The sequence below is a fragment of the Molossus molossus genome, unplaced genomic scaffold (assembly GCF_014108415.1).
Source record: "Molossus molossus isolate mMolMol1 unplaced genomic scaffold, mMolMol1.p scaffold_m16_p_9, whole genome shotgun sequence".
NCBI classification, from domain to species: domain Eukaryota; kingdom Metazoa; phylum Chordata; class Mammalia; order Chiroptera; family Molossidae; genus Molossus; species Molossus molossus.
Genome location: NW_023425403.1, coordinates 50791354 through 50812606, shown reverse-complemented (window position 1 = coordinate 50812606; position 21253 = coordinate 50791354). Strand labels below are relative to the sequence as shown.

At 41.2% G+C, this 21253-nt stretch overlaps 1 protein-coding gene across 12 annotated transcripts in view; it reads left to right on the top strand.

Moving 5' to 3' along the window:
- TMTC4 (transmembrane O-mannosyltransferase targeting cadherins 4) overlaps nt 1–18772 on the top strand; it is a 75320-nt gene extending 56548 nt beyond the window's left edge. For 3 of the 12 annotated variants that reach the window (XM_036250622.1, XM_036250621.1, XM_036250616.1), the window contains 4 exons: nt 1632–1746; nt 3822–3934; nt 8844–8913; nt 10899–12083. In XM_036250622.1, coding sequence (XP_036106515.1) covers nt 1632–1746; nt 3822–3934; nt 8844–8913; nt 10899–11047 — 447 coding nt within the window. In that variant the 3' untranslated portion in view covers nt 11048–12083. Of the gene's footprint in view, nt 1–1631; nt 1747–3821; nt 3935–4135; nt 4356–4676; nt 4722–5228; nt 5417–7208; nt 7252–8843; nt 8918–10898; nt 12113–17644; nt 17735–18717 lie in introns of those variants that run through there. The other 9 variants (XM_036250615.1, XM_036250620.1, XR_004958175.1 and 6 more) reach the window with 8 other exon arrangements.
- Nucleotides 18773–21253: the final 2481 nt, after the last annotated feature.

Genomic DNA, 21253 nt, shown 5'->3' with positions numbered 1-21253 from the left:
ACAGTCAGGAAGAAAATAGCCTTAAACTCTGATAAATTGTTATCATTTGTACTTTTCACCGAGTTGAAGGAACCAAGTTCATTCAGATGAGATGTGCAGTGCGTTTTAACTGAGTTAGAAAGGGCAAGAGGGTCACCTGCTAGAAAATCCATCACTGTCTCCCTTGGTGCACTTTTGTTAACTGTGCAGATCGAGAGCCTGCCATTTCCTGTTCTGATACTATTGGACAAGACTGCCAGTCAAAAGGAAGTGACAGATAATCCTCTCCCTTCTAAAGAAGGCCAACTTGGATTGTAAATAGTGCTGCTATGAACATAGGGATATATATTTTCTTTCTGATTGGTGTTTCAGGCTTCTGGGGGTATATTCCTAGAAGTGGGATAACTGGGTCAAATAGCAGTTCTATTTTCAACTTTTTGAGGTAACACCATATTGTTTTCCATGGTGACTGCACCAGTCTGCATTCCCACCAGCAGTGTATTAGAGTCCCCTTTTCTCTACACCCTCGCCAACACTTGTTGTTTAATGATTTGTTGACGGCAGCCATTCTGACAGGTGTGATGTGATACCTACAATCGCTAAGATCTGGAAACAACCCAAGTGTCCATCAGTAGATGAGTGGATAAAAAAGCTGTGGTACATGTACACAATGGAATACTGTGCAGCTGGAAGAAAGAAAGACCTGTTGTCCTTTGAGACAACATGCAGGGACCTGGAGAGTATTATCCTAAGCAAAACAAGCCAAGCAGAGAAAGACAAATATTATATGATCTCTCTTATTTGTGAAATATAATGAACAAAACAAACTGATGAACAGAACAGACCCAGAGACATAGAAGTGTAGGGTACAGACTGACAAACCTCGGGGGATGGGGGGATAAACCACAGAACTTACATGCGTGTATGCATAATCAACGGACATAGACAACAATGCTGGGGATGGGATGAGGGGATATTGGGAGGGGGGGTATCAGTGGGGGAAAAAGGAGAAACATCTATAACAAAAATAAATTAATTTAAAAAATAAAAGCCAACAGGCTCCAAATGCCCAGGGGTCTTATATCACCACATACGACTTTTCCAGGGAGTTTACAAGTCTGATCTACTCGTAGTTTTTTATGAATCTTAGATGTAGTCTAGAAGAGGCACAAGGTGAATTTGACACATTTAGCTTGTAATCACATTAAATATTTTATTTACCCTTACCTAACAACCAAAATGAACTATGTGAAGTCTTTCTAGGAAAGGGCTAATGATTAGGTTTTTAACTTCTCTCTCTTTAGTAGTCTGAAAGAGTATTTGATACCTGGAACCACTACATTATGGGTTATAGTTAAGATGTTGTAGGCTTGGGAGCCAGATCACCTGGTTCTAACCTCTGTCCTACTGTTTCTAGATATACAACTTTGGGTAAGTTAGTTTCTGTGTGTCTCAGTTGCTTTGTATGTAAAATGGGGATAGTTATCTACTTCATTGGGCTTATTTTGAGTATTACATAAATTAATATGGAAAATTAGAAACTCAAATACAGATTAGGTTTTATTTGATCTGGGGTTTGGTTTTAGATATGTTTGGAGAAACAAAGAAAAAAAATTGGAAAGTTGACTTTTCAGTTCATGCTTTATTTTCAGTATGCAGATCTCAATCGTCATGTGGATGCATTGAATGCGTGGAGAAACGCTACCGTGCTGAAGCCAGAGCACAGCCTGGCCTGGAACAACATGATCATACTCCTTGATAACACAGGTACAGAAAGGAGAATTACATAAGTCAGGAAATTGTTCCATGGAACAGTACCATCGAATAATTAGGAAATAAAGAGTGTTGTGGGTTTTTTTTTCCAGTGGGTGCTAGAGTTGGATTTTTAAAAAATTATGGGATTTACTATTTTGCATTACAATATGTCTATTCTTCTAAGAAATGGAGTTTCCTTTGACATATGAGAATATAAATGTTGTCCAGCTGGTGTGGCTCAGTGGTTGAGTGTCAACCCATGCACCTAGAATATAAATGTTTGGGAAAAGGACATTTTGCTTTACATTGGTGTTGAGGAATGAAGGAAAATATGTGCTAACATCTGATTTCTCTGAAGCCTGTTCTCTAGCAGTGCCCACCATCTAGAATGGTGTGGTAACCAGGAGTGAGCGAGAATGGCTTCTGGGCTTATGAAATGGGCAATGCTAGGTCCATGCTCTAAAGTCCATGGACTGTACTTACATGACATGTCCTCAAGCCTGGCTGGTGTCGCTCAGTGGTTGAGTGTCGACCTATGTACCGAGAGGTCACCAGTTTGATTCCCGGTCAGGACACATGCTCAGATTGTGGGCCCGATCCCCTGTGGGGGGCATGCAGGAGGCGGCCCATCGATGTTCTCTCTCATCGATGTTTCTACCTCTCTCTCCCCCTCCCTTCCTCTCTAAAATCAATTTTAAAAAATGAGATGTCCTCGCCCTGGCCGGTTTGGCTCAGCGGTTGGAGTGTCAGCCTGCGGTACAGAGAGACCCGGGTTCGGTTCCCGCTAGGGGCGCGTACCTCGGTTGCAGTTTGTCCCCGGCCCTGGTTGGTCGTGCGGGTGGCAGCCACTCGATGTGTTCCTTTCACATCGATGTTTCCCTCTCTCTTCCTCTCTCTCCCTCCCACTCTATCTGAACAAAAAATGGAAAAATGTCCTCGGGTGAGGATAAAAAAAAAAAAAAAGAGATGTCCTCAAACCTATACTCAGAGATTCTTATTTTGATATAATGCTAATTTATAGACTTGATGATCTTGTTTCTTAGCCCTTGGCAGACTTGATCAATTAGGAGTCACTGTGCTCCTCTAGTTTTTTTATTTTTTGTATGTTAATCCTCACCCGAGGCTATTTTTTCATTTATTCTTAGAGTGAAAGGGAAGAAGGGAGGGAGGGAGAGAAAGAGAGAGAGAGAGAACGAGAGCCAAAAGAAACATCTATACGAAAGAGACATATTGATTGGTTGCCTCCTGCATGGCCCCGGGCACTGGGATTGAACCTACAACCCAGGCACGAGCCCTTGACTGGAAATCAAGCCAGAGACCCTTTGGTCCAAGGGCTGATGCTCTAACCGCTGAGCCGAATTGGCCAGGGCTCTGCTCCTCTAGTTTCAAAAATCCAGGCATCTGCCCTGGCCAATTTGGCTCAGCAGTTAGAACGTTGGCCTGCGGTCCAGAGAGACCCGGGTTCGGTTCCCGCTAAGGGCACGTACCTTGGTTGCAGTTTGTCCCCGGCCCTGGTTGGTCGTGCGGGTGGCAGCCACTCGATGTGTCCCTTTCATGTCGATGTTTCTCTCTTGCTCTCTCTCTACCTCTCTCTCCCTCCCACTCTATCTGAACAAAAAATGGAAAAATGTCCTTGGGTGAGGGTGAGGAAAAAAAAAAAATCCAAGCATCTCATAAGAAATGATAGTTTTAATTTAGCAGAATATAAAGCTAGTAAGCCATCTAATCAGTGTGGATAAGAGATACTCACTTGTTTCTAATGAAAGTACTGGACATGTCCTTCAGTATGATAAGTATTCAGTTATTAAAGTGTTACTGTGATGTTCTTGCTCTGCAGACTTGAATTCTCCGACTTGGGTATAATTGGTATTTGGGGAAAAATAAAATTAAGTTTTATACAAAATTTAATCAAAAGCTGTTTATATATTAATGTCAGAATTGCACTGGGCTGCATAGGCTGTGCAACTGATAGGATCGTGTGCGTGTGTGTGTGTGTGTGTGTATTACACATTTACATTGATTTTCTTATAATGCACATAAGAGAGAGACCAAAATACTAGTGCATGTTTTTCATTTTCTACTCACAGGTAATTTAGCCCAAGCTGAAGCAGTTGGAAGAGAGGCACTGGAATTAATACCTAATGATCACTCTCTGATGTTCTCGTTGGCAAACGTGCTGGGAAAGTCCCAGAAATACAAGGTGTGTAAACTGCAGGCCGTGATTTCTTGCAATTAATGCCAGCATCTGACAGAAGCCATAAATGTTACTTCTGCCCAGTTAAATTTGGAATTAGGCCGAAACAGTGGTAGCAGTACACCTGTGCGGCTTGGTCAATTTGTTTCCTGGAGAACTTGCCCAAAAGATAGATTTGCAGGGTCAGACTCTGTTTTTTCTCATCAGAATTCACTACCATTGCTCAAATGTGGGAGAGGAGGAGAAACCCAGAGGAGAGGTTCATGCTAGCAGAGCCCCACCCTGGCAGGAAGCTGTGTGATTCAATCCCTTGCAGTTGGGCTGGAGCTCCAGGTTTATATGTGGGTGCCGTCCTCCACACTGAAGGGATTGTGGCCCATGGAGAATACGGGACTGATTCTTGCTGCTTCCAAGAACCTTGCAGAAGGTCAGGGAATATGCATTTGAACCAGTATCCACTGTGTCCAACACAGATGTTACAGAAAACGTTTTTAAAAGCAGTGCCTTAGTCCATTCATGAGAGAAATATTTTCTTTTAAAATCAGGGGCTACATCCGATTTTGATCAAACTAGGCCTAAAGATAGTGAGTAATTTATATCTGTCCTATGTTATTTAATTTTGTTCTGCTTATTAGAAATTATTATGAGTGTAATTTCCTATAACAATAGTAATATATTTCATGCATTTTATCTTAGTTTTTTTTTTTTTTTATCCTCACCCAAGGATATTTTCCCATTTTTTGTACAGATATAGTAGGAGGGAGAGAAAGAGAAACATCGACGTGAAGGGACACATCGAGTGGCTGCCACCCGCACGACCAACCAGGGCCGGGGACAAACTGCAACCGAAGTACGTGCCCTTAGCGGGAACCGAACCCGAGTCTCTCTGGACCGCAGGCCGACGCTCTAACCGCTGAGCCAAACTGGCCAGGGCTTATCTTAGTTTTTAATGTCAGGTTGTTTAATAGGTTCAGTATACATTTTGGCATTTTGAGATTTTTACTCCAGAGATGACTTTTTGAGGGGTTAAGTTTTATTTTTATGGATCTACTTGTGTAGGAGGTGCAGAAAGGAGGCAATATGTGTGGGTTTCCCTTCCATTGACCTTTCCAGCCATCTGTGTCAGCCTGGGACAAGTTGGGGTGCCCAGGGACCAGCTACAGCAGGTCTTCAAGATTCTACTTGTGTTACCATTGTATTGATTTTTCTATCATCCCACAGCCTGTAAACTAGAATTTCTGTTAAGGTGACAGAGCCTGGGTTCATTTAGCTTCCAGTTCACGTTGTTCTTTTTTCCCAGATAAAGTAGAAAAGACCCCATATAAAGCAGAATAGACACATGGATTTCCCACTCTCTACACATTTTGCATCCTAATTGTGCAGGCCATGGCACTGGGCCTCAGATAAGGGATCAAGAGGAAATCTGAACTAAGAAACTTGCTACAGGCCCCTCAGGAGCTGCTGAAAGGAGGGATACGACATTGCACTGTGAGCCCTGGCACCAGCCACCGAGCCCTGGCTTAACACTTTCTTAAATTCAAGATTTGGAATTCTCAACCACTATTTAGGTTTTTCTTTGGTAAAAATGATACCTGCTGCTATTGGTCAGCTATTTGCAACCTGTTCTTGTAGAGCCCTGGGTAGGGATGCTCTGGAGAGGAGGCAAGAGGTGGGGCTTGTAGGGGTAGACTGAGCAGCACCTCCAGCTCGGCCATCATCTCCATCAGAATACATGTCTGCTGTTTGTACTACTCCCTTTCCACTAAGCATTTGCTGGTTTAGATTCTCATTAACTTTTTGTTGTTATTGTTAATCATTTCCTGAAGATATTTTTCTATTGATTTTTAGAGAGTGGAAGGGAGGGAAAGAGAAAGAGAAACATTGATGAAAGAGAGAGACATTGATTGGTTGCCTCCCACACGACCCCTACTGGGTCCAGGGATCGAACCTGCAACCCAGGTACGTGCCCTTGACTGGAAATCAAACCCGCAACCCTTTGGTCCTAAGTCCAACACTCCAACTGCTTAATCAAACCAGCCAGGGCTCTCATTAACTTTTGATGATTCTCTTTAGTGAGCCTGGAGCCTTCTTGAGGTCAGAGTCTTAAGTCCTACTTTTCTGTCTCCATTGGTGTCTAGCATGCTAATAGGCATTTATTAAGTGTCCCGTTAGTAATTGTGAATTGCTGAATGGGTCTCACATTTGGTTCTGAAACATTCAAGCTTCCAGAATCTGTATTGAGACTTGGATGTGCAGAGTGAGTGTTCTCATTGTATCCATGTAATTATTGGATATCTTTTTATGCGAGCAGGCCTTTTTACCTAAAAGCCACCAATTAACCACTCCTCAGTTTATCTGTACACTGGAGATGGCTATAAGAAAAAATGCACAAGAATGTAATTTATAAATATTAAATGGTAAATATATACACAATAATTTTGGTTCAGTGATTATGAAATGAAATTCCAAGGATTATTAACATTTATTAGAACTTATATTTCTTATTGCTGTTTTATTTCCACTAATGGCTAATGTGGTAGAGCAAAAATACAAAAGTAATGTTTTTAGTGCTTAAAATACTGCCTCTCAAACTAATTCCTCTTACTTTTTATTAATTTATTTTTTAAATATGTTTTTATTGTTGTTGTTTTTAGAGAGAGGAAGGGAGAGAGAGATAGAAACATTGATGTGAGAAACATCGATTGGCCGCCTCCTGCATGCCCCCCATGGGGGATCAAGCCCTGCAACCCAGGCATGTGCCCTGACCAGGAATCGAACCGGGACCTCTCAGTCCATGGGAACGATGCTCAACCAACTGAGCCACACTGGCCAGGCCTAATTCTTCTTTCTTTTTTTTTTAATCCTCATCCGAGGACATTTTTCCATTTTTTGTACAGATAGAGTGGGAGGGAGAGAGAGGAAGAGAGAGAGAGGGAAACATCGATGTGAAAGGGACACATCGAGTGGCTGCCACTGCACGACCAACCAGGGCCGGGGACAAACTGCAACTGAGGTACATGCCCTTAGCGGGAACCGAACCCGGGTCTCTCCGGACTGCAGGTGGACGCTCTAACCGCTGAGCCAAACCGGCCAGGGCCTAATTCTTCTTTCTATGTTGTGTGTTCCACTGGCCCTGGAGTTTAAAAGCAGATTATGGTTATAGGTGACTTTCCCCAACTCCAGACATGTACGCCACACCTCCATGAATTTCTTTCACCACATCTACATACTACTTGTCTTATTATTTACTTAATTTTCTTTCTTTAAATTTTTAACACAGATAATGTATGACAGTGGGAAAATATCATTACTATAACTATAAGGTAACTGAAAATAAAATAATTTTTCCAAATCTCAGGTAGCTACTGTTGCTGGACAAGGCTTTGAACCTGAGGTTTGCCTTCCCTTAGCTTCACGGGGAGATTTGGCAAGCACTTAGGCTGTGACCCCCAAATCACCACCAAACAGAGACTTGTGTGTGGAATGAACCGGAAGAAAGGAAGGCAAATTAGAGAGGGAACTGCCCTCTTCCTGTGTGATTCGTGGTTTCAACTTAATGTTGGACTGCCTACATCACCTTCCCTGGTTGGAGCAGGCTCCAGGATGGCCCCTGTGAAACTCTGTCTTTGGTTTAAGGATGCTACCTCACCAGCCAGTGTAGCCGAAATGACTCCCACCTGTGCCATCCTCTCCACCCACACGTAAAGACCCTCACTTGTTCCTTTGTAAGGCCTTTCTCTCGCTCACATGTTGCCCTAAACCTTTGTCAACTACATTTGATCTAATACACTTCAGAAAATAATACTGTTTTCCCTTTCTGTTGATGAAAAAAATATCTCTGGTTTATAATGTGAGTTTATTTATTTATTCCTCGGCATAAATCACCATGTTACCTAAGCACGAGCACACCTCCACAGAAGACCAGTTTATAAACTGTCATTGCTTTCCAGGACAGGCCATCAAAAGACCTGATTTAGTAGATGAGCATGTCACGGGCTTTGAATACCCACAGACATTTGTATTCTGAAGAGGACTCCCACCCTGCCCCACCCTGCCTCCCAGGGCCCAGAGACAGTCCCTGGAGCTGCTGAAGCACCCCCTTAAGGCTGCCCCCTGCTCTCGGAGAGGACTCACATGCCTGCCAAATCTGCTCCTCTTCCCGACACCTCTTGTGTCAGTGTGCTATCGTTTTTCTCTCTTCCGGGCTCAGAAACTGTGATTCATTTTTTCCTCCCCCATTACCTCCCTCATCTTCCTATTTCTCCCATTGCTTCCCACCTGGCCTCTTTATCATCCCCCCAGGTTCAGGCCCTGCCTGGCCAAGAGCACCTCCGTGGCGTTTGGTCATGGTCGTATACAATACTTCGATGGCTTAGGTGACAGGCGGCTGTCTCTCCCTCATTCTCTCTGCTCATCTTTTCCAGCCGAAGGGGCTGCTTTGGGTTGATGTGAGGGGGTTGTGGTTGTTGGGGGAGATTGAATAGGCCCCCACTCCTACCTTGAGTATCCTGGAAATGAGTTCATTGATGCTGACTGAAAATGATACTTTCATGGGTGTCTTCAACAGCCCAGCCCTTTCCAGTCTTTTGAGTTTCACTCGCCCTCCACTGCACCCTAAACCGAGCTACTTGCTTAGAGTCTCAGAATTCCAGCCACGTCATTGAAACAGGTGGCAGAGCTCATTAGCATATTCATTCTCCCCCTGCAGCCGCCATGGCTTCCCATGGCTCCTCATGCACTAACCACTGCCCTGTCACCTTGACTGTGACATACTTCCCAGATGGCCCTTCTAAGCCTCTTCTTCACAGAGTGTGGCCCTGGTACAAAACATTAAGAATTAGAAAATTATAGGAGGTGAAACTGCATTGGTTTTTGTGTTGTGTGCATTACCTTTTTCTGGTATTTCACATTTTAGGAATCTGAAGCATTGTTCCTCAAAGCAATTAAAGCTCACCCAAATACTGCAAGTTACCATGGCAATTTGGGTAAGGAAATTTTTTTATTTGCATCATATTGAAACTTTATGTAATTTTAATTACATGAGTGTATTTCTGTAAAAAGGATATTAAGAGAGTAGTGTTTCTTTTTGTTTGTTTGTTTTTCTTTCTTTTTTTTAATCCTCACTGGAGGACATTTTTCCATTTATCTTCAGATAGAATGGGAGGGAGGGTAGAGGAGAGAGAGAAACATCTATGTGAGAGAGACCCACCGATTGGTTGCCTCCTGCATGACTCCAACAAGGGCTGGGGACCGAACTGTAACCAAGGTACATGCCCTTGACCGGAATCGAGCCCAAGACTCGTCGGTCCACAGGCCGACACTCTTTTTTTTTTTTTTTTTTATCCTCACCTGAGGACATTTTTCCAATTTTTGTTCAGGTAGAGTGGGAGGGAGAGAGAGGAACAGAGAGAGAGAGAGACACATCGACGTGAAAGGAACACATCGAGTGGCTGCCACCCGCATGACCAACCAGGGCCGGGGACAAACTGCAACCGAGGTACGTGCCCTTAGCGGGAACCGAACCCGGGTCTCTCAGGACCGCAGGCCGATGCTCTAACCGCTGAGCCAAACCGGCCAGGGCTACAGGCCGACACTCTTAACTGCTGAGCCAAACCAGCCTGGGCGTAGTAGTGTTTTTCAAATCTATCCTGTGTTGTCCTTTACAATCGGGTTTCAAAATGTGGTATTTTAAAAAGAAGTGATTACACTAAAAGGATAGCTGAATAATAGTCATAGTTACAAATCTTAATTATATGACAAGAACCGCCCCCAAAATCATCCAGTCTGATGATAAAACTCAGATTTTCGCCCTAGCCAGTATGGCTTAGCGGTTACAGTGTCTGCCTGTGGAAAAAAGGGTCTCGGGTTCGATTCTGGTCAAGAGTACATGACTGACTGTAGGTTCGATCCCCAGCCCTTCAGGAGGCAACCAGTTGATGTGTTTCTTTCACCTCTCTCTCTCTCTCTCCCCCTCTCTCTGTCCCCCCTCCCTCTCTCCCTCCCCCCTTCTCCTCCTCCCTTCCTCTCTCTAGAAAAAAACAACCACTACTACTCAGATTTTCTTTTTTGTGTGACGGATCCAGAGGATGTTAAACTGAGATGTGCTGCTGAAATCTGCTAACTTACATCCTTTCCTGGCTTCCATAGTCGACCTCCCGTTCTAGCCTGGTCTTCTCTGCTTTACGTTCTCCTGTGTCTTAGCTGAAAATGCATTTACCGAGATTTGTTCCCTAGAATTTCTTTCATCCATTACACATCTCAATAACTAAGATTTTTAGAGCACAGTATGTTGATGTTTAGAATGTTTAGTCATGTGACTGTTTTTTCACCAAATCTGTTCCCTGCAGACTCTGTAGTATCTCATTGCAAAAGTCATGACACGTTAATAGTTTCTCTTCTGCCCATCTAGAAAGGTAGTATTACTTACACAATCTTTTTAATCATCAGAGGCGTGCCATTTTGATAATTAGATTTATTTTACCTATCATTCTGTGGTCAGATCTTGATGTGAGAGCCCTTATTTTCAGCTGGCAACGAACAAGTTGCTATTTTGCCAAAAGGTATAAGGGAATCTTTACGTAAACAGCTGGACCTCTACATAGTCAGGGCTCTAAGCAGTGAGGGAGCCCAGCCCTGTTCAGTGTAGCTTCCTGGAAAGTTCATGGCTGGATTGAGAAACTCTGTCTACTCTTCCTTTTAATTGTTTATGTAATAATATTGGTAAAGGGATATGGGTTGTGCGTGCCTCGTGATACGAAGAACCCCAGGACTAACTGGGGGTGTTTAAACAGACAGTCACAAGGGAGTGTGATTGCAATAAATAAAGTTTGTCGTACAAACAATATTATTTTAAACAACGGTTTTTGAAAATAGTTACAGGGTTTCTTTAATATTTCTCTGTGCAAGTGGTTGGGAACACTGCAAGTTATTCAGAAGCATTCCCAATGAAATTCATCTCTTGCTGTTTCAGCTGTGCTTTATCATCGTTGGGGACATCTAGACTTGGCCAAAAAACACTATGAAATCTCCCTGCAGCTTGACCCCACTGCACCAGGAACTAAGGAGAATTATGGTCTCCTAAGACGAAAGCTGGAACAAATGCATAAGAAAGGCGTCTGATCTTCCGTTTTGTGTGTGTGTGTGTATGCATGAGGCATATCACTAATATTATGTGGATACGTTGAAACATTTAAAAGTCTTATGTGTTTACTTTATTGGGTTTTTTTTCCCTGTGAAAACAAAGACTTGCGAAAAGATTATAGCACCAGCAATATACTCTTGAATGCTTGATGTGGTTTTTGCATTGAAGTTGTATTTTTTCAGATCACTCAAATATAAATTCCGAAATTCCCAGAATGAAGTCCTTTTTAATTAAAAAGAAAAAAATTATCTCAAGCAACTTACAGTAGAATTAACTGCATTTGGGATGTGAACCGTGTTGTGTAAAGTAGCATTATTAAACATCAACTGTGAACAGGAAACAACAAGCTGACTCCTACAATTTATATAAATATCGAACGTGTCTGTATATTAGGCTTTTTATTTAATGACAACAAAGGGTAAATTAAGATTTTTTTTGTTTTTAAAACCTTTTTTTAAACAATATACTATGAACTTTGTTTGTAAGGAAATCTATTTATTTGTATTTTTGTGTTTTGAACAGGGCAAATAATTGAATGAAAAATGAAAATGTTAACATCTAGTATATTTATATACTTTTTCCCCCAGAGGAAGAAGTTCACTCCTGCATTATTTTTTGGATTCTCCAACTCGTGTTCTTTCTTAACATAGGAAATTACGTAGCATTCTACATAAACTGTTACTATTAATAGAAAATGCTTTAGGCAGAAGCAGGCAGTCTGATGTCTTTATTTGTTATATCCAGTATTAAGAGGGCTAAACATCTATGTAAGTTGCTTTTTTATGTTTTTAACTGTAAGGAAGTCTTCCATCTGGCTTAATGGAACCACAGTCATCACGATATCCAGAGAGTGCAAGGTGTATTTTTTCTCAAAAGAAGCCAGATTTGGGGAGTTTGTGTTATTTTTAAGAACTGGATTATTTTTTCTATTTTATTTGATGAGACTAATCATTTGTTTTGTTTTGTTCTTCTATATATGTTGTTGACCTAATGATTTATGCAATCTCTGTGATTTCTTACGCAGTAAAATTATTATACAAACTGGTACAAAAATGTCATATTGTCTTTTTAATAGATGGTTTTCAAGTTAGTGAACTTTGTGTCCCCTTTTTCCTCAAAATGAAATCAAAGTGACCAATTCATCCTGTCTAGTATGTGGCTTCTGTTTGGCTTTAGGGACCATTTAACAGAATGGTACTCTAGAGTTACCCAGGTTCAGAGGATGGGGTGAATGGATCCCACATTGAGATGAATTTGATGCTCTACACGCTTTTGAGGGGTGGGGCATATCTACATAGATTTGTAAATCAGTAATTGTAACTTAAGATGGTTCAGTTACATCAAAAAAGAAAGTGCTGGTGATTGACATACATCGGAAAAGAAAGTGCTGTTTCAAACATTTCTTAAATGGTCCCAAAATAACAGTAACAATTTATAGATCTCTTAGGGCAGGAGGTGTCTTATTGTTATTTAGGTTCCTATAATACTTAGCTTGGCAAATAATAGGCACACTATATGCTTGTTGAGTTTTTTTTTTTTAAAGCAAATTTCTTTAAAACAGTACCTGTCTTTTGAGGTTAAAGAAAAAATATTTCTTGTAAAAGCCCCTCTAGGATTCTTTCTCCCCTCCTCCCCCCCCCCCCCCCCCGCCCCCAGTACTAAAACTTTAGTGTCAAATCAAGATGGGCACATCTGGGACCCCTTTCTACTGAACGAGACCTCATAAGCTTTCGCCACTTTGTCTCCCAGGATTTCCATTGCAGCTGTCTTCTTTCCAGAGAAAACAGTCATTAGTTGGATTGATATTTCAGGAAGTCTTTTAACTCTGCAGGTTTTGGAAGTGCACCATGCTAGCTCTCTTTTTTCCCTTCTTTTTTCACCTTAGAGTAGCACCCTCTTCATCGTAGGGGTTTGGGTACGGGGTGTCAAATCAAGCATGGGGGGAGTTGCCAGTTGGGGAAATCTGAGATTCCTAATCATCGTCCTTCACCTCCCTGATAGTGAGCATCATGAAACCCAGAAGGCAGTCTGGGGTGGTTTCTTGTTTATTTAATGTGTTGCAGCTATAATTCTTCAGTGTTTTAATGCAGTGTTACATTTATTTCTTAATGCATTTTGTATCTTGGGACCCATTATCGATTTCCCCTGCTTGACCAAGTAGACAGTACTGAACTGCGGCAATAGTATCATAGCTCCCCATTTCCCTTTTCATCCTCCTTGGGTGAGATCCACCCCTAAATTTCCACACAAGTATCTGTCTCTCTGATTAGTGTGCTGCCTCGCTCGGTGGCCTGCCTCTTTTAAACAGAGTACAGGTTTTCAAAGCCATAGTCCATCATGACCCCCCCAATCCTACTACATTTTAGACTCATGTCAGTAATCTGAGACAATTTCTCCTTTTATATCATTTTTTTATTTGGAGATCACTGTAGATTTCACATGCAGTTTTAAGAAATATACCCTATATCCAGTTTCCCCACTTGTAACATCTGGCATAACTATAGTCCATTGTCATAACCAGGACACTGACATTGGTGCATCCACAAACCTCATTTACATGTCACCATCTTACGTGAACTCATTTGCATGTTTGCTCTGCAGTTTTTATCACCACAGTCAAGATACAGAACAGTTCCCTCATAAGGATCCCTCAGACTCCTCTTTGGTTGTTACTTTTTTCAAAATATTTTCTTGAGCACTGACTGTACTAGCCGTGTGCTAGCTGCTGGAGATAAAACAGGAAATGAAAACCGATGGGATTCCTGCCCTTGGGGAGCTTACAGTTCCGGTTACCTCAGCCTTATTTATTTGGGTTAGGCATGCTGGTGTAGACATCTGGGACTAAGCGTTACCAGCCCCCTTTCCAGGGGACTTCTTGGGGAGTCGCTTATTCGCGCCTTTTACATTTGCCAGCTGTCCAAGTGTCACAGGTTCTCAGGGCATTTCTTTCCTTCTGTGTTGGACATTCTCCCTCAGTTGGTGAATCTTTTTTTTTTTTTCCTGGAGGCAATGAAACAGAATCAAGGCAAATTTTGTCTACTTCCTAAGAACAGATGTTGGTTCAGCTGCCTTTGCCTTCCTTGGACTGCTTATTGATGGTAAAGCTTTGCCAGGCATTGGGGGAAATGAGTTCTGCTGAGACAGGAACTCCATTGAAGGGTCACCCATATTGCACCTAGAGGGAAACCAGGATGCACTTACCGTATTGACCCAAATAGAAGGATCTCAGCTGAGTAACCCTGGTGTTCAGTAAAGTGAGACATTTAATATTACTTGAAATATTCATTAATAAATACCAAATATAATTGTTGACTATTAAAGCCTCATTTTAAAATGCCATGAAGTTTTGTCTTAAATGGCCTCTCCCACCTCAAAATTCTACCAAGAAGATATTAATTTTGGTGCTGGCCTCTTTTAGGATAATGTTCCTTACAAAATGCTCATCAGAGCTGCTCTCTGTTCAAAGCAGAGGGAGCAAAGGTCCCACGTGGGAGAGTTTGGTTGCAGTGAAGCAGATAAGGAAAGAATGGTGGAGACAGGAGCCGAGAGAAGGCTATCAAATGTCATGGATCCTCACATGTTCTTTCACATTGCAATCTTCTCTTTAAACTTATAAGAAGTACAGTTTATATTTACATTGGCTTTTTATGAGTAATAGAATTCGGGAGGAGAGAGACTTCACCTTCTACTTAGCAAATTTCTGCATTATTTGAAATAATTTTTCTTTCTAAATAAAGGAACATGTGACATCACAGAGAAATCTGTATTTAAGAGAGCCAGGGATGTGTTTGCTATGAAGCTGTGATAAGGTGCCCTGGTGGCAAAGAAATACCATAAGGGAAACTCAGGTAACCAAAGGTGTTTGCTAAATTGTTTTGCCCAACAGACAAGAGAGATCGATGCTGGGGAAACTCGGGCCCCAGAGCAGTGCTGAGTGAAAAGAACTGGGGAGGCAGCATTTTTCAGATTATTGGCCGAACTACTGACGTGCAATACAGACTCTTTTCTGAAGCATGCCTTTAATGCTTAGTAAATTCTGTATCCTGTGTGACTCCCTCTTGGTGGTTGTCTGGAAATAGCTGGCATTGTCTGGAAATAACTGGCATTTGGGTGCACAAAGCTTGAGTGTGCAAGGAAACTATGTTACAACTGGGTTTGAATCCTGTTGTTCCATTTACCAGTTGTATGAATTTAGGCAAGTATAGTGGGTTGAATAGTGTCCCCCAAAATTCATGTCTACCTAGAACTTCAGAATGTGACTATATTTGGAAATAGGGTCTTTACAGATACAATTAGTTAAGGGTCTAGAGAGGAAATCATACTAGATTTAGGATGGGCCCTAAATCCAATGACTGTTGTCTCATAAAAAAAAAAAAAGGTGTGGACATAGAAAGACACAGAGAAAAGAAGGCAATGGGCAGGTAGAGGCAAAGATTGGACTAAGGCTGCCACAAGGCAAAAAACACCAGGAACCACCAAAAATGGAAAGAGACCAGGAAGGATCCTCCTTTAGAGCTTTCAGAGGGAGGTAGTCCTGCCCTGACCTTGATTTTGGACTTTTGACCTCTAGAGCAACATTTCTATTTGAAGTCATCCAGTTTATAGTAATTTATGGCAGAGCCTAAGAAATTAATACAGCAAGTATCTCAACTTCCTCATCTATGAAACAGGTTGTAATATGACCCTTTGCACAGGATTATTGGGAAGTTTAAATGAGAAAAGTTATATAAAGCCCTACACCAGTGCTTAGCACATAATAGTATTCAATAAAACATATAACCCTCACTTTTCATGAGATTTTTATCCTGTAATTATATGACCCAGAAACAACCTCAGATTTAAATTGTTATAATTTATTATAATTGTTATAATTAGTTAAGCAAGTAGTTCATTTTTAATTTTTTTTTAATTTTTTTAAATTTATTGATTTTTAGGGAGAGAGGAAGGGCGAGGAGAAGAGAGATAGAAACATTGATGAGAGAAAACATCGATTGGCCGCCTCCTTCATGCCCCCCACTAGGGATGGGGCCCACAACCTGGGCATGTGCCCTGACCAGGAATCAAACTGGTGATCTTTTGGTGCATGGATTGACGCCCAACCACTGAGCCACACTAGCCAGGCTAAGCAAGTACTTTAAAACTGTTAAACTGTTTATCAAAACTGGCTTGAGCCCTGCCGGTGTGGCTCAGTGGTTGAGCATCGACCCATGCACTAGGAGGTTGCCAGTTCGGTTCCCGGTCAGGGCACATGCCCAGGTGGTGGGCCAAGTCCCCAGTGGGGGGCATGCAGGGGGCGGCCAATCGATGTTTCTAACTCTCTCTCTCAAATCAATAAAGAAAAAAAATTTAAAACAAACAAAAGACTGGCCTGAACATCCTGCATCCTGCATTTCTTACCATTTATTTTTAAATATGTGGCTTTTTTTTTAAAAAAGCTTTCTGCTTCCTACTTGTGATAAGTGTTGAGAAAATGTTTTCCCTGTAGATTTAAATCAAATCTTTATTCATTATTTATTTTTTTATTTTTTTATCCTCACCCGAGGACATTTTTTTCCATTTTTTGTTCAGATAGAGTGGGAGGGAGAGAGAGGGGGAGAGAGAGAGAGAGAGAGAGAGACATTGACGTGAAAGGGACACATCGAGTGGCTGCCATCTGCATGACCAACCAGGGCCGGGGACAAACTGCAACCAAGGTACATGCCCTTAGTGGAAACTGAACCCAGGTCTCTCAGGACCGCAGGCCGGCGCTCTAACCGCTGAGCCAAACCAGCCAGGGCTTTATTCATTATTTGAAACCAGTTTTGTCTCAGCAGTTACATGTTGATAGAATTTATTTGGATGAATTGACTTGAGATTTGTCTTGAGGAATACCAAGACTGCTCATTTCTAGAACTTGCTGATAAAGTATATGGATGATAGCTTTTATAGTTCTGGTCTACAGAGTCTGCAGACATCAGCAAACAAGGTGATAAGGTGGAAAGAACAGAGACCAGGAGTGTGAGATTTATCCTAGGGCCAACCTCACAGGCATAAGTCATTTTTTTAAAGCTTCAACAATTGAATTAAATATACTTCCAATCCTGCCTTTAGTTACCAGGAACCTGAGATGAGTCAATTACTGTATGCCTCAGTTGCTTCTAATAAAAAAAATGGTTTTGGTTGCCCTGACCAGTGTTGCTCAGTGGTTAGGGTGTCAGCCCACACACCAAAGGGTCACAGGTTTGATTCCTGGTCAAGGGCATGTATCTGGGTTGCAGGTTCGCTCCCCAGCCCCAGTCGGGGTACGTGTGGAAGGAAACCAATCGATATCTCTCACATCATTGTTTCTCTCCCCCTTCCTCCATTCCAAGCTCTCTAAAACTCAATGGAAAAAATATCCTCTGACATAAAAAAGTGAACTGCTTTGGATGCTTATATAAATCCTCATTTAAAAAATCTGTTGTGAAATGTAAGAATGTTTAAAATTCCAACTTTTGTGTAAATAAAATAGTTTGAACGTTTCTAGTCCTGATATGGCCTAATAAGGTAAAGTACCTCAGACTGAAAAGGTAAAACTCTGCTCTGCCATTCATCAGGGTGAAACAGCACAGAACAGGAGTTGAGCAGGAAAGCACAATTCTCCCACAGACACACTGAAGTAATAATGGGTCAACCCCTTCTAGAGGGTGAGTACTGCTTTCTCACTCACTGAGAAACCCTGCTCTGTAAAAGTGCTGACTATCAGAAACCTTGCTGTTTGAAATCAACAGTAAGAATGCAGCATCCCTTCTGCCTGGATGGTGCAAGTCACTTTGACACAAACAAGCAAGCTTGGTTTCCAGCTCAGATATAGAGCTTCATGTAGAGGCTTCTGGACATACCTGTCCATATCCATCATAACTTTTAGTCTCCAAGGACAGGACACAGGGTCCTTGGTCCATCCTGCAGTCCAGACCTGATGTTGACCCTTTGCACACAGCCCTCTTTTGCCTCAAGCCTTTAAAACACTCTTTCCTTAAAATTCCACCTAACCCCCTCCCCTCCTCCCCCAAATCTCTGAACTTCATCTGTGTTTGGTGAGGCATCTCAGCGTCTCTCTGATGTGCAGCCTCCTCCATTGCAACAAGCTAAAAAATATTTTTCCAATGATAGTTTTGTGCTAGAGGTCCCTGATTGGGCTAAGACAGGACATGTGCTAATCATATGACCTTGGTCAAGACATCTAACCTCTTTACCTCATTTGTAAAGTGGAGGAAATTCTCTACCTGTCCTTACAACGTGGGAGTGAGGATCACGTGATCATGTATATAAAAGCTCTTCATGGACAGAACTACATGTATAGGGTTATTTGTTAGAACTAGCAAATCTAAAAGAAATTATTAGTCCAGATGACATACATTTCAGCATATATTACCCAGCTTCCTTATTTTAACCCTCATGTTAAAGCTCAGGTTTGAGGTTCAGCTGGATATGGGTTCAAATCTTGACACTCTTGATTAATGACAGCATGCCTTTGAGTGAGTTATTGAGCCCCTTGGAGCCATTTCGTATGTAGAATGGGAGTGATAATAGATGCTTCATGCTACTGTTCAAAGGATAAAATGAAAAAAGAGTACTGTGCCAAGGCACGTAAGAACATTTCATGTGTATTAATTTCCTACATTGACAGGTCACAGGAATCAAGCTATATTTCACTTTGTAATGTCTACATTTCCAGGCACCAGGTAAGCATTATTTCCTTTAAAAAGTTACTGTTTGAAGAGCAGGACCGAATACCTTGATCCTAGTTTTAGGAAGAACAGTAGCAGCAATGTTATAGGGTTAGTTTGGTTTCTGGCCCCTTTGCAATGTAATTGGCTTTGTTCACGGTGGATAGCGTATTTGGCTGGTTAGATTACTTTTTCTGGGAGTTCTTACAATTATGTTACTGTTCATGATTAAGCATTTACAGTATTCACCAAAGCTAATGAAATAATCTCATAGAGCACTTCACTAGAGTCTTTGCTTGTTATTCCTAAATTTACAGCAGATGGGCAAGAATAACATAGATCCTCTCAACTGCAATTGCTTGGAAAATTCCACAGATGTTTTAGAAGATACACTGCATATCTTTTGTAGAGAAAAGGTTGGTGCCTTAATTTTAAATATCTGACAGCAGTGCACATCATCTTTAAAACATTATTTCCAGAGATATTAGATTGAATTTAATGTGAATGAACTTAACTTCACGAGGTTGATTTTGTCTGTTCATTAATTTCTTTGCCATGGAAATTGCTTAGCAGTGAGACTTGTTGTATTAAGTAAAATAACTTGACAGAATTAAAAAAAAGAAGAAGAAGAAGAAAAGAAAAAATAACCCTGCTGCTTTCAAATTGAACAACAATTTTTTAGAGCTAGAGTTAGAAATGGAAGCAAGGAATCCAATTATTTGCAGAATATATATTTTTTCTACTTTTTGCACACATATTTTCTAAATTAGCCTAGTTAATGGATGCTATTTTTAACTGTAAAGCCTTTTTGTTGGGCTTATATTGATTTGCATAGGATAAATGATCAAAAAGTAAACTTCAATTAAGTAAATATTATCGAATACCCAGTCTGTGCATCATGGTGGAAAGTGCTGAAAACTCATAAAGAATACAGTTCTGCCCTTGTGAAATTCAGTCCAGTAAGTAGACAGTCACATAAATCAACTATTACAGAATGGGGAGGTAGGGATTAGAACAGGGGCTGGAGCAAAAGAATATAGGGCAGGGTAGACAAACCTTCTGTGAAAGGGCAAATAGTAAACATTTTAGACTTTGTGGCCTTCGTGGTCTCTGTGGAAACCATAGACAATACATAAATGAATAAGCACGACTGTGTTTTCAGTAAAACATTTATGGACACGGAAGTTTGAAAAGCATATAATTTGCATGTGTCATAAAGTATTATTTTTTATTTTTATTTTATTCAAGCACTTGAAAATGTAAATCTCATTATCAGCTCATGGGCCACACAAAAATAAGTGGTAGGTTGAATTTACTAGAATAATTTAATAATATTTCAGTATATTTTATAGTGTTATTTAGTTAGACCTCAAGCTATTTATATAGTATCTTTGTTCTATTTCTTTTATTTTTTATTAATTTATTTTTGTTACAGATGTTTCTCCTTTTTCCCCATTGACAGCTTCCTCCCCATCCCCCCGCCCCGTACCCAGCTTGGTTGTTCATGTCCATCAGTTATACGTACATGCATATAAGTTCTGTGGTTTATGTTCTGTTTTTTAGTTCACATTATAATTATAGTTTCAAGAGATCCAGAAGATATTTTCCCATCTACTGGGTGGTATTTTCCATGCTGAAGTTGTGGGGGAGGGTTAACAAGGAGATGAGTCTGGCCTCTTGCATAATACTCAGTAACAGTGTACAGGGTGTAGCAAAAGTACATTTACAATTGTTTGTATGGAAAATAATGCAATAATAAATTAATAATACACGAATAAACTCTGTTTCATGTACTCACAACTGTAAACCTACTTTTGCCCCACCCTGTATTTAGTCAAATATAAATTAGGCATCTACCTTAGGACACCAAAGTCTGGAAAACAGAGCTTGGCAAATACCTGCTCGGATTTAGACAACAAAAAATGGCCAAACTGGATAATTCCAGTTAAAGACAATTTGCTAGCTTAAATTCTTTGAGTTGATAAAGGAAATGTTTGCTTAGTTTTGAACCCAGGCATAGTAATTTATCTACTGCAGAACCCTGAGCCTGTAGGATGTGAGAGATTGTAGATGGCAGAACAATGTACCACAGTGAGGAGGAAAAGGGCAGATGGTGGGCGGAACCCTATCAGAGAATGACTCACCTGTACCATCTGGATGAAACCTGACAGCCTCAGTAAATCAACTCAGTTCCTAACCCCACCAGATCAGTTGGCTCTCTTGGGCTCTTGTGTAACCCACCAATCCTAAACTGACAAGCCAAGGACTCTTCTAAACTGACCGATCAGTTTGCTTTTTAATTTTTTTTTCTTAATTGATTTTTAGAGAGAGAGGAAGGGAAAGGGAGAGACAGAAACATCGATGGGAGAGAGAACAGCAATTGGCCACCTCCTGCATGCCCCCCATTGGGGGTTTGGCCCACAACGTGGACATGTGCCCTGATCAGAAATCGAACGGGTAACCTCTTGGTGCATGGGTAGATGCTCAACCACTGAG